This window comes from Oncorhynchus tshawytscha, linkage group LG06, assembly GCF_018296145.1.
Source record: "Oncorhynchus tshawytscha isolate Ot180627B linkage group LG06, Otsh_v2.0, whole genome shotgun sequence".
Taxonomy (NCBI): Eukaryota; Metazoa; Chordata; class Actinopteri; order Salmoniformes; family Salmonidae; genus Oncorhynchus; species Oncorhynchus tshawytscha.
Window position 1 is genome coordinate 44,128,581 of NC_056434.1, and position 12,598 is coordinate 44,141,178.

General features: G+C 41.6%; 1 protein-coding gene across 1 annotated transcript in view; it reads left to right on the forward strand.

The window, feature by feature from the left end:
• The first annotated feature begins 694 nt into the window (after positions 1-694).
• Positions 695-12,598, forward strand: part of kdm7ab (lysine (K)-specific demethylase 7Ab) — a 33,815-nt gene continuing 21,911 nt past the window's right edge. The window contains exon 1 of the mRNA XM_024423929.2: positions 695-826. Coding sequence (XP_024279697.1) covers positions 729-826 — 98 coding nt within the window. The 5' untranslated portion in view covers positions 695-728. The remainder of the gene's footprint in view (positions 827-12,598) is intronic.

A 12,598-nucleotide genomic window follows, 5' to 3' on the forward strand; every position in this document is an offset into this window, starting at 1 on the left:
TTGCAATGTTGTTCCTAGTGTGAGGACGTGGGTTGAAGGTCTTGTAATTGAAGAAGCTAACAGAATGCAGCACCAGTGCATCAGACTTCATATGTTAATGATGAGACTGTATATCTCATAAGGGAATATATTGAATACATAATAATGGGAGAGTGATTGGCACAACCCCACACACTACATCATGGCAGCGCTGACTGATCTTCTACCCAGAAGCCCTTGCTCTAATACAGGAGCCAATTAGAATACAGGTATGGATGGATATCACAATAAAAGTACTATACATATGCCACATCACACTCCAGTCCCACACTAGTTTCCATACTTTGGGTTAAAAAAGATTTCGCCGTTTGGTCCAACCGGAATCGCCGCTTTAGCCAAACGTTTATACCAGAGGCCACGCTCTTTTATTAACAATTTGGAGCACCTGGTGCCAATAGGCCACATCAAAGACATCTGGCTTATAACACTCTACAACTTGTTATTTTATTTAGCGTGCATGCAAGTTGAGTTAATATAGCCTACATTATGGTGTTGCGATTGTTGCTTGGATTGAATAATATTAAATTATTGCTTATTATGATTAACAAATATCATGCTTCGCAGAGTGGTCGTGTGGTCTCCTCCAACGTTATCGTAAATTATCGTTTCGCCCTCGGCTTTTTCCGTGTATGTTGAAAACAGTCCCCGCCCAACTTTCTGGCTGCGTTGTTTGTTTGGACACTAAGAAGATGGCGGCGGCCCCGCTGTACTGTGTCTGCCGGCAGTCTTACGATGTTAGCCGGTTTATGATTGAATGCGACATTTGTAATGACTGGTTTCATGGCAGGTAAGGAGCCGACATATTCCTTAATGACATACCTGAAAATGACAGGAGTGCGTCAACGACTGTCCTAATAATCTGTTAAGGAAAGTCAAGTCGTATTGCGATGTCAGTCTCGCTCTGTGAATAGAGGTTCGATCAAGACCGTGCAGAGCATCTCGCGAGCACCCAGCGCGAGCGAACAGACCTTTGCGCAGCTTGGCTACATATTCGTTTGTTTACCTACTTTCTTTTAGACGTACAACGGACGATGTGGTAGTTGAAATCGGAGTCATTAAACGTTTATTTTTTTAAATGTTTTATCCCAGTGCCAGATCTCTGCGCAAGTAAACACAGCACGCAATTATACGGAAATGAACTCCCTGCGGTTGCTAGTTATTTTATAGTATTTGGTTAGGAGTAGAATTAACAGTTGATTTGTCAGTCAATTGTACTTTATTTGCAGTAGATGTAACGTTATCTAGTCAGTTTTAGAGCAGAAAGTTCGAATCAAGCACAGTTGTCTCGGCTCTGTTGTCGTTTTAGTGTTTGTCAAGTTTTGTCTTGCGCCTTCTGACAGCCAGCCAGAAATCCTAAACCTTCATCTGTAGCTAAATGTTTTTGTTACTGTGTTATCTAGTTGTCATGTCACGATTCATGCCGTGAGGATGCCATATTAACTTGATTTTAACTTATTTCAAATAAGTGACTTTTGTGGGTTTGGGGGGCAATAAACAATAGGCAAGGCAATGGGTGTACTGCCGTCCACGCCAGTACAGGAAGAGGAAGTAGCCTGAATTCTAGAGACAACATTTTGATGTTGGAAAATGTTTGTCTCATCATTGAGAAATGGACCAAATGGGAGTGTTGGGTGGTCAAGTCGAGGACGGGAATTTAAATGTCCCTTCCCGAACAAAGATGTCCTCATGGCGAGAGCCATCTAGCGTTAGAATTCAGAAACACATTTTTAAAGCAAGTGCACGTGTTTGACGTGTCCCTCGAACATCATGTTTTCCCAAAGACGAAACTTGACATTGTTCCTAAGAGGCTTGGATAAGAGGTATGAATAAATGATCTATCACTACAGACACCCGGGTTCGTATCCAGGTTGTATCACAACAGGCCGTCATTGGGAGTCCCATAGGGCGGTGCACAATTGGCCCAGCGTCGTCCGGGTTTGTAAATAAGAATTTGTTCTTAACGGACTTGCCTAGTTAAATATATAAAATCTCACCCCAGTTGCTTGGTTCACGCCAATATGAGGCCTCTCATCATGCATGTCAGAGGTGGTCCACAGTATGGCACATTCTGTCATGTTTAGCTTTACAGAAAAAAACTATTCTGCACTGAAACAGCTGGGTTTAACTATAAAGTGTGGTGCCAGGAACTGAGCAAGGAATTCATGGCTTCTGCCTGCACGCCGAGAGAGATTGAGGCATGAACGCTGCACTACAACTCATTGTTTTCTCATTAACAAACAAGTGTGAGCAAGCTCACTATGGCCTAACTTAGTGCAGGCATGCCAAGGTTCACCTGGGACTGTGTGTCTGTCTACACACAAACGTGTTTACTGAAGGCTCTCTCAACAAAGGGATTGTAGTTAGGAGCTTTTATCTCTTACACCCTCTCTTCCCTTATTCCTCTGTCCCCAAGGCCCGGATTGCTCCCCTGCATGGTAGATTACGCGGGCCCATTCACATCCCTTTTTGGTGGGGTTGCCTTGCCTGAGCCTGTGTGTTTTCTGTTGTTGGGAAACCTCTTGTCTGCAGTGCTGCCTGCCACCAATGGGATTATGCTGTCTAGCCGCAGGCAGACGGTAGGCTGTGTTATTATCAGGAACTGAGCACAGGCCAGTTTGGGAGCTGGGGAGCTGCAGAGGGGAGAGTGTTCGGGGGGGATTAGGCTATTAGAAGCATTTTTGCTATTCATGCCAGACATTAAACTCTTACGGATGCTGTTCACACATTTTATATGCCTGGGTCTTTCTTCAGTCTCTTTCCTGGAGAGTGTTGCTTTCCTACTTTAATCAGTGGCATCAAATATGTTAGTATTTAGATGGCTGCCTAGAATTCTGACACTCCAATGTGTGTGTGTGTTACACTGGCCATTTACACTATACAAGCGGCACTCTCCTAGCCACGCTAGCCTCGCCCTCCATGTGGGTGCTAGCAAGCAATCGGCAGATAACATAGAGGTGAAGTGTTGAGCCAGTAACCGAAAGGTCGCTGGTTCGAATCCAGAGCCGACTAGGTGGGGGGGGGTGTGGTGGGTGTGTCGTCGAGCGAATTGATCCTGTAAGTTGCTCTGGATAAGAGTGCTTGCTAAAAACATACATAAAAAGGTAGTACTACTAATGTTCCCTCTAGTTTTTTAGGGCACTGAGTGCAAACTTGAACGATGTGAAAATTCTTTGTAACTTCTGGTGCGTGTTTACTGTGACCACTGAGGCTGTACCTATTTTAAGTTAAGTTTTTGACAGTGGCCAAGTAGGCTACTGTGGCTATTTGATCATAATGTGGGCTTACCAGTGTCGCCTACCATTTCAAAAATAAACTATGGAGAAAAACGCATCCCATAACATTTTTACATGGAAATAGCTGTTTTACCATTCAGCCTACAATTTTTTGCTTAAAATGACTTATCCAAATCTAACTGCCTGTAGCAAGGATATGCATATTCCTGGTACCATTTGAAAGGAAACACGAGGTTTGTGGAAATGTAAAAGTAATGTAGGAGAATAACACACAATAGATCTGGTAGAAGATAATACAAAGAAAAAAAACAACTGTTCTTTTGTATTTTTTTGTACCATCATCTTTGAAATGCAAGAGAAAGACCGTAATGTATTATTCCAGCCCAGTTGCAATATACATTTTGGCCACTAGCTGTGTATGTGCAAAGTTTGACTGATCAATGAACCATTGCATTTCTGTTCAATGTTGTATCAAGACTGCCCAAATATGCCTAATTTGTTTATTAATAACCTTATGTTCAAAATTGTGCACTCAAACAATAGCATGGTATTATTTCACTGTAATAGCTACTGTAAATTGGACAGTGCATTTAAATTAACAAGAATTTAAGCTTTCTGCCAATATCAGATAAGTCTATGTCCTGGGACATTTTCTTGTTACTTACAACCTCATGCTAATCACATTAGCCTACGTTAGCTCAACCGTCCAGAGGAAGGGACACCGATCCCAAAGAAGTTAACCCTTTACTCAGTACTTTATTGAAGCACCTTTGGAAGCGATTACAGCCTCGAGTCTTCTTGGGTATGACGCTACAAGCTTGGCACACCTGTATTTGGGGAGTTTCTCCCATTCTTCTCTGCAGATCCTATCAAGCTCTGTCAGGTTGGATGGGGAGCATTGCTGCACAGCTATTTTCAGGTCTCTCCAGAGATGTTTGATTGGGTTCAAGTCCGGGCTCTGGCTGGGCCACTCAAGGGCATTCAGAGACTTGTCCCAAAGCCACTCCTGCATTGTTTTGTGTGCTTAGGGTCGTTGTCCCGTTGAAAGGTGAACCTTCGGCCTCCCGGGTGGCGCAGTGGTTAAGGGCGTTGTACTGCAGCGCCAGCTGTGCCATCAGAGACTCTGGATTCGCGAACTCTGGCGCTCTGTCAGTGACCATTGGGTTCTTGGTCACCACCCTGACCAAGGCCCTTCTCCTTCGTTTGCTCAGTTTGGCAGGGCGGCCAGCTCAAGGAAGAGTCTTGGTGGTTCCAAACTTCTTCCATTTAAGAATGATGGAGGCCACTGTGTTCTTGGGGACCTTCAATGCTGCATTTTTTTTTGTACCCTTCCCCAGATTTGTGCCACGACAATCCTGTCTTGGCGCTCTACAGACAATTCCTTTGACCTCATGGCTTGGTTTTTGCTCTGACATGCACTGTCAACTATGGGACCTTATATAGACAAGTGTGTGCCTTCCCAAATCATGTCCAATCAATTGAATTTACCACAGGTGGACTCCAATCATGTTGTAGAAACTTCTCAGGGATGATTAATGGAAACAGGATGCACCTGAGCTTAATTTCAGGTCTCATAGTAAAGGGGCTGAATATTTATTTTCTAACATTTTTTACATTTCTAAAAACCAGTTTTCGCTTTTTCATTATGGGGTATTGTGTGTAGATTGAGAATTGTTTTATTTAATACATTTTTAAATAAGGCTACAACGTAACAAAATGTGGAAAAGTCTAGGTCTGAATACTTTTCTAATGCACTGTTACTTAAACAACCAAAGATTTCAAGAATAAAGACTGGTTTATACTACGTCTATCGACAGTTGTCGCAGTGACATCATGAACATTCTATTCTCGTCCAATGTCAAACTTGTCGTTATCAAAAAATGTAAACTACAGGCTGCATGACATCAGCAGCCTGGTGGTCCAAAATAGCATAACTAGTGTATTTTAACACCAATAAACTCATCTGTTTTAAAAATTAATTTACTAAATGGCAATCTTGCAAGCTTAAAGAACTTAAAGAAACTTTCTAAACAATGTTTTGGTTAGTTTCTAGCTTGTTAGCAGTTCAAATAATGACCATATCATATAGCAACATCTCCACAACGTCTTCACTTTAGCTCATTTGTCTTCATTTTTACAGGAAAATAAACTCACAACCTGATCATTATTTACAAGTTAATGGCGAGCCAAGTACAGAAAATAGCTTACAGATGTGAGTGTGACGAAATAATAAAAGCAGGGTATTCTACCAGAGAATTTCATAACTTGGACACTGACTCGTTGGCCTAACGTTATATCCCAATTTGACTTTGGTGCAGGTCATGTTCTTCACATTACTGTCTCTGGTAAACACATACACTTTGATTTGATTTTATATAGTATTTGTCACATGCACAGGATACAGAAGTTGTAGTGAAATGGTCACTTGCAAAGTGGAGTATTTTGTTTAGACAGCTATCTAGCTAAACATTGAACCATAATCCCAACTCATAACATTACCACCCTGCATGAATCTGCAGGTAGCTAACCTACCAGGTCCAATGTTAGCTAGCTAACATTAGGCTATAACTAGCAATGCCAGTTGAAAATGCTGTATCCCTGAACAGAATGTTAGCGTTTTCTGGTGACTCTGCATAGGCCATGTAATGGAGAGCGTTTCTATTTATTAAGATATATTTGTTTTAATATTTAGACTATTTGAAAATAATGAATGATTATTATTTGAATAGTGAAATAATGTCAAATGCCCATCACTAGTGTGCGTGTGTGACTGACTGAGGAAGACTGATTGCACTGCCACTGGCTTTAGGCAAGTTCAGCACTCCTCTATCAATGTCCTTGCAGGATGAAAATACTGGGGAGAGATTGATGATCCATGTGATTAAACCCTTAAGTTTTTAGTGGGATTGGTCTGGTGGTTTACTCTACACTATTTAGGCTGCTATTATGTTATTATGATTGCTTTGTGATGGGTGATATCATTTTAAGTGTGTGTGGCCACATACGAGAGGCTGACGTTTCATATAGATGTATTGCTTTACCTCTAATCATGCAATGTTGCACTAACATTCATTTACAGTAATTTGTTTTGAGTCCTTTTACCGTATCCATTGAAATGCTATGTCTGTGTTAATCGGATCATAATCAAGATCAGATCAATGTTGATTAAATAGGGAACATAAGCCTAGTTCACATGGACAATAAATCAATTACATTTTATGAATGAAGTACAGCACTGGGAATATGTCGCTGACTAGTCCATTTCATTAAGTGCTTGGATAACACATTTTCAGGACTTCATAGCCTTCATTCAGTGAGTCTCATGGTAACTTTCAGGAAGCCATTTAACAGGAGAGAAACTATTTCAGCCTTAACTGGTAACAATTTTCCTCTGCCGGTAGCCTAGCGATTAAAGCGTTGGGATATTAAACGAAAGGTTGCTTGTTCGAATCCCCAAGCCGGCAAGGTGGAAATATCCGCTGTTCTGCCCGTGAACAAGGCAGTTAACCCCCCCGGGCTCCAATGACGTTGATTAAGGCACTCTGATTCAGAGGGGTTGGGTTAAATGCATAAACGCATTGCGGTTGAATGCATTTAGTTGTGCAAGTGACAAAGTATCCCCTTTCCCTAACCAGGTTTTCCACAATGGCAAAGCGAGGTCAACCCTCTGCTCATTCATTGCTAAAGCACTGATGAAGCACAGGTTGTCATGTGAGAAACTCTTGACCTGTCAGAAATTCGATGCATTTCATGCATGGCCTCTGACTATGGTTATTGTTATTGCATTGTAGCCCACTTGCCATGCCTTGAGATATTTATGAAAACTAAGGAAACATAGTTGACGCATGGACATTGTAAATGATAGAACATTTTTCATACATGGGGTCCAAGAGTTTGTGCTGCTCCGGTTACTTGACGGTAAATCCTGGCCCAAGATTTCTGACCCATATACCCTGACCAAGAAAAACTCAGGCCCCTATAGGCTAATCATACAAGGGGTTTGTTGTGTGAAGCCTATATTCTCAGCTTGGACCATGTCACAGAAAGTTGTCTCTGAGAGGCAGGCAAGACAGTGGCTTTGTCAGCAGAGGCCAAGGGAGGGGCTGCTTCCTCTGGTGTGGAGGTGACACTTCCTACACTCATTATTCTCCATGGTCCTTAAGCTCTTAAGAAATTTCTCGGCTGAGAGAGGCTGCAGCCTGGCGGTGTTCGAACCAATGACTGTATGTTACTCACCACCTGGATTCGGTCTTATGTAGCAAAATTTTAATTTTAGTTTTTTATATCGGATAAAAGTAGAGACTCAGAGCTACAAAAGGGTATATCATACACTGCATTTTTTGAGGAACAATGGGACCACCTATGGGAGGAAGAATGTCAGCGCTGCTCGACTGTCGGAACGCTCCTTGGTGACAACACCAGGCTCCAGAGCATCAAAGCTGTAAAATAGGGAATAACAAAAAATCTGAAGACATTACAACCCTGCACAACATTAATTCACCTCCCACGTTTAGATAAGAATAACCTCATACAAATAAAAATATAATTTTTTACCCAGAAGTGCTGGTACTGCTTGATCTGTGGCAATGGCCTGAAGTACGGAGTCAGATGTTGTTGCCCTCCATAGTTTTCCACAAGCACCATACCATCCTCCAGTCCAATCAGCTGTGGGATGTTGACCCCTGTCACAGTGCTGTCCTTCACAACATCAGCAATCTCAGTGTTCACTCTGGTCTTTCTGAAGCGCTGCTTGATGAGGCCGAAGCACCAGTCCGGGGCGAACTTGGTGTGGCCTGTGATCAGGAAGTGAAGGTCCAGATTGTGATGGAGCTTGGTCCATCAGGCACAATACCAGAGCACACACTTGTTTTTGTTTTGGCCACTGCACTTATCACAATTCAGGTCCAACTCCGTAATTGGGGAAGAAATGGTGCATGTAGTTGAGGACTGCACTGCTGCCTTTGCTTGCTTGGGCCAGCTCTCTTTTTGATGATTGTATGACTGGCGGATTAGAGTCGGGCGTGTTCTACTGATTTAATGCTGAAAGACACATTCCAGATGCAAATATTTTAGCATTATTATACAATGGATGCGAAATGGCTTCCTGAGAACATCACTACACACAGTTCATACAGATCATGTTTGCTACTGTAGCTAGCCAGCCATTTAATGTCAGCTGGCTAAAGTTAACCAACAAGTTAAATGTTAACTAGCTAACATTAGGCTATAACTAGCAATGCAAAATGGCATTCTGAGAAAACATCACTAACGTTACACACGCTTCATACACAAGTTAATGTTAACTAGCAAGCCAGCCACCTAATGTTAGTGAGCTAACAGCAAGCTTTAACTTGGTATCTTTTGTTTAGACATGTCACGTTAACATTAGCTAGCTAGCTAAAAAATGAACTATAATCCCACTCTGTAGAGTAACGTTACAATACAATACAAACCGATTATCATAGCAAGCTAAAGTTAACCAAAAAACGTTAGGTTCAATGTTAGTTAGCCAGCTGGAGTTTGATGGCTGGCTTGCTATCTAACAGCAAGCTTTAGCTTGCAATGAAAACAACTTTCGGGCAAAATTAGAAACCTATAATATCTGAATCTGTAGCTAGATTCTTACCTGTATACATGGATGAAAGCTTCATGGCAGTCTGCAAACCCTTTTTATAAGACATCCTGTGTTTCCATTTAGTTTGCACAGCTTGTTTGGCCCGTTGTGTTCCACTGATTTCAAAACGTGTTATGAAATGAGAGTCAGCATTGTATGGCACAATTGTCATCCAGAAACGGACCTTTGTCAATAGCGCCTGATAAATTCCGGCCAGCAATGTTATTGAGAGCAGTAGCAACATATTTGCAGTTCTCCGTGGCTAACATATCTTTCGAAAAAAACTGCAGTAAAAGGATAATCTATGCATTATGAGCAGGTGATTTTCTAGACGCAAGATGCAACATCGCAAACCAATTCAAACTCCTCTCTCGGCATATCCAGCCCATTCATTATCTCAGCCAATCATGGCTAGCGGGAAGGTTTTCTGTGTCTAAACCAACTAGGCTTGTAATTTAACAATTTCATATGTATTTACAGATGACATAAGTTTGATATTAAGACACATGAAAGTTCACATGTTCGAGAAGGCATTCCTGCCAAAAAACACATTTTGATAAATATTTTTAGGTTCAAGACGCTCTCCTGTGAAGTCGTGACTTGCTACATACACCTAGTTTCCTGAATCGCGTCACATATATGAATGCACAAAGCCATCAATCACATGACACCATTCATTCCTATGTGAAGACTCAATAGTGCATTTGAAGCCCAGGAAATCTGCTAAGATGGTGTCTCGTGGGAGAGTTATGTAGACACAGTATGTGCAGTTTGAGCTACTCCCAGGAAGTGATGTTGCAGGCTAGCTCAGTGCTGCTCCCTCATTGAGTATCTCAACTTGGCCAGCAGCATACCACCCTGCATCCCACTGCTGGCTTGCTTCTGAAGCTAAGCAGGGTTGGTCCTGGTGTGTCCCTGGATGGGAGCCAGATGCTACTGGAAGTGGTGTTGGAGGACCAGTAGGAGGCACCCTTTCCTCTGGTCTAAAAAAATATCCCAATACCCCAGGGCAGGGATTGTGGACATTGCCCTGTGTAGGGTGCCGCCTTTCAGATGGGACGTTAAACGGGTATCCTGACTCTCTATGGTCACTAAAGATCCCCTGGCACTTATCGTAAGAGTTGGGGTGTTAACCCTGGTGTCCTGGCTAAATTCCCTATCTTGCCCTCATACCATCACGGTCACCTAATTTTCCCCAGGTTACAATGGCTCATTCAACCTCTCCCCTGTAATTATTCCCCAGGTTGTTGCTATAAATGAGAATGTGTTCTCAGTCAACTTACCTGGTAAAATAAGGCTAAATAAAAGGCCAACTGGAGTACTGCAGGCAGCCATTAGTTACTAAATTATCCATACTTCTGTGTATGATTTTGTTTTAAACAATCAGTTCAAAAACATGCATCTGATATAATATAACTAATTATTCGTACAATGATTGTCTTCAATTTTTTTAAATGTATTTACACAACGATTGACTACAAAGATTTTCCTATGTTTTGCAAACAATGCCTGCAGTACCGCAGTCGGCCTTGAACTTCTTGGTTTCAATGAGAGGAAGCAGTCGTTCCCCCCTGGTTCGAATAAAGGACACAAACCAGGAATGAGGGGGAAGAGTGAGTTTCTCTTCTGTTCTCTTCGCTGCGTTTCCTGCCTCTCGACTGTGAGTGAAGTCTTTATTTGTGAGAAGTTGTTCTCACAGATTCCTGCCCCTCGGCAAGTCTTTGTTTATGAATGACGTTAATTAATCAATAGGAAGCTAACCTAGAAGAGGATGTTAATCGTCCGGTGAAATCGGTGACCGATAACTACCAAGGTCATAGCCAGGTACCTTGACTCATAGCCATATGAGCTATGTGCTCATAGCAGCTTAGACTCCCAGCTCAAATTCCATGGTTTCATCTTGCGATGTGGTGGAAATGTGATCCAGAGAATCTGAAGGAGGAAATGTGTGTCTGGGGATAGGTTTGAGGCCCATTGTGGGAAACTAACCCTGGTCACGGCTGATTCTGATAATTCCGTTATCAAGCCTACCTTATGTGAATGTTCAGTGTGCTCTTGTGAATGAATAGGCCAGGACAGCCCTACCTATCACAAGCTTGGCACATACAAAGTTTAGCCTAAACTGAGAATAGTAGGCCTGTCTGTAAACTGGCCTCTTAGTAAGGTGCGGAAAACGTTTGTTTCCTCTATTCGAGTGAGAAAGACGTGCAGCTACTCAAAGCATTCACGTCTACAGTGCGTGAAACAGACGGAAACAAACGGAACCATTAGCCCAAAAATGTTCACCATTGTCACAATGATATTTGACAATTTAATGGGAACATCTCTTCTAAGCTGTCCATTTAGGGCTGTGACGGTCTTGGAATTTGAGGTTATGGTAATTGGCCAGGTCAATGTACGGTCATCCAACATAATCGTTGGGGGGGGGGGTTGGTGCATATCAGACTCAAAAGAAGCACTTGGCTTTTCTCTGCAACTTCCCTATTACCATTAGTTATTATTACCTCTAAATATTAGTCCAGTATCCAAATGAAGAAATGTCAGATTGGAGAGGATTGTCACATTTTCGTTTTGACACAACTTAATGTATAGGCTATCATGCTCAAAAGAAATGTGCAATTTCGCTTTGTTTAAATGTATGTTACTGTTGTCTTAGGCCTATAAGACCCAATGTAAAAAGGGGAGGTCACACTTGTTTACATGGATATGCTTATTAATAAAACCTATTTCAAACTAGTTTTGTTATTATCATGGTTCTTCATTATTATAATTATTATTCAGGTTATTACTTATAAATATTAATCTAAAAATTAAGAAATGCCAGGTTGGAGAGGATCTATCACATTTTTGTATTGACACACAATTAGCACATGATTGAGTCAACATAGATGTATGCCTAACTTATCCATGTCTGTCGGCTTTTCTGCAATTTTTTTATATTTTTTTTATTCAATACGGATCCTATTTCGACACAAATCCATTCGCGCGAAGTCCAATGTTTTTTTTTCTAAATGTAACGTCACACCCTGATGCTGCGGTCAATCGATGGACATCTAGGCCTATAGAGAGAATCAGCGAACTCTCTCTCCACACACACACACACACCCCTGTAAAAGGACCCGTCAATCAAAACCACCAGCGTATGTTAGACACAAGAAAATATTTATTCTTTCCTTAAAACATATTTTAAAAACCTAGGCCTACCTTAGGCTTTCTGAAATTAGGAAATAAGATGAATTGACAAGGAAAGTATGAAGGGGAGAGAGAGTTACGTGATAGTATTAAAATGGAAACAAATATACATGTCTGTAACTTAAGAAAAGATTACGCATTAAGTTATACCATGCCAGGTTGGAGAGGATTGGTGCATTGTCCATATTTATTTACAAGCAAGCAATGGAAACATGCATTGTATAAAAGAAAGTCCACACATCAAGTGCCATAGCCTATAGGCTAGCGCTTCTACACCCCCGTGCATCTAGCGGTGTAGCTGCTGGAGCATCAAGCGACATTTGGAGAGAGGAGATGCAGACCGTTTTAATAGACAGTCTAGCTTAAGTTAGCAGAACATTGGCTTATTCATTAGTAAATACCCCCGCTATTAGGTAAAGTGTATCTACACGAAAATAAAGTTAATACATTTAGCTAATTTGGTCAATAATGTAGGCCTATTTAAAAGTTTTTGACTTATTTTTTTTCTCACAACTGTCTT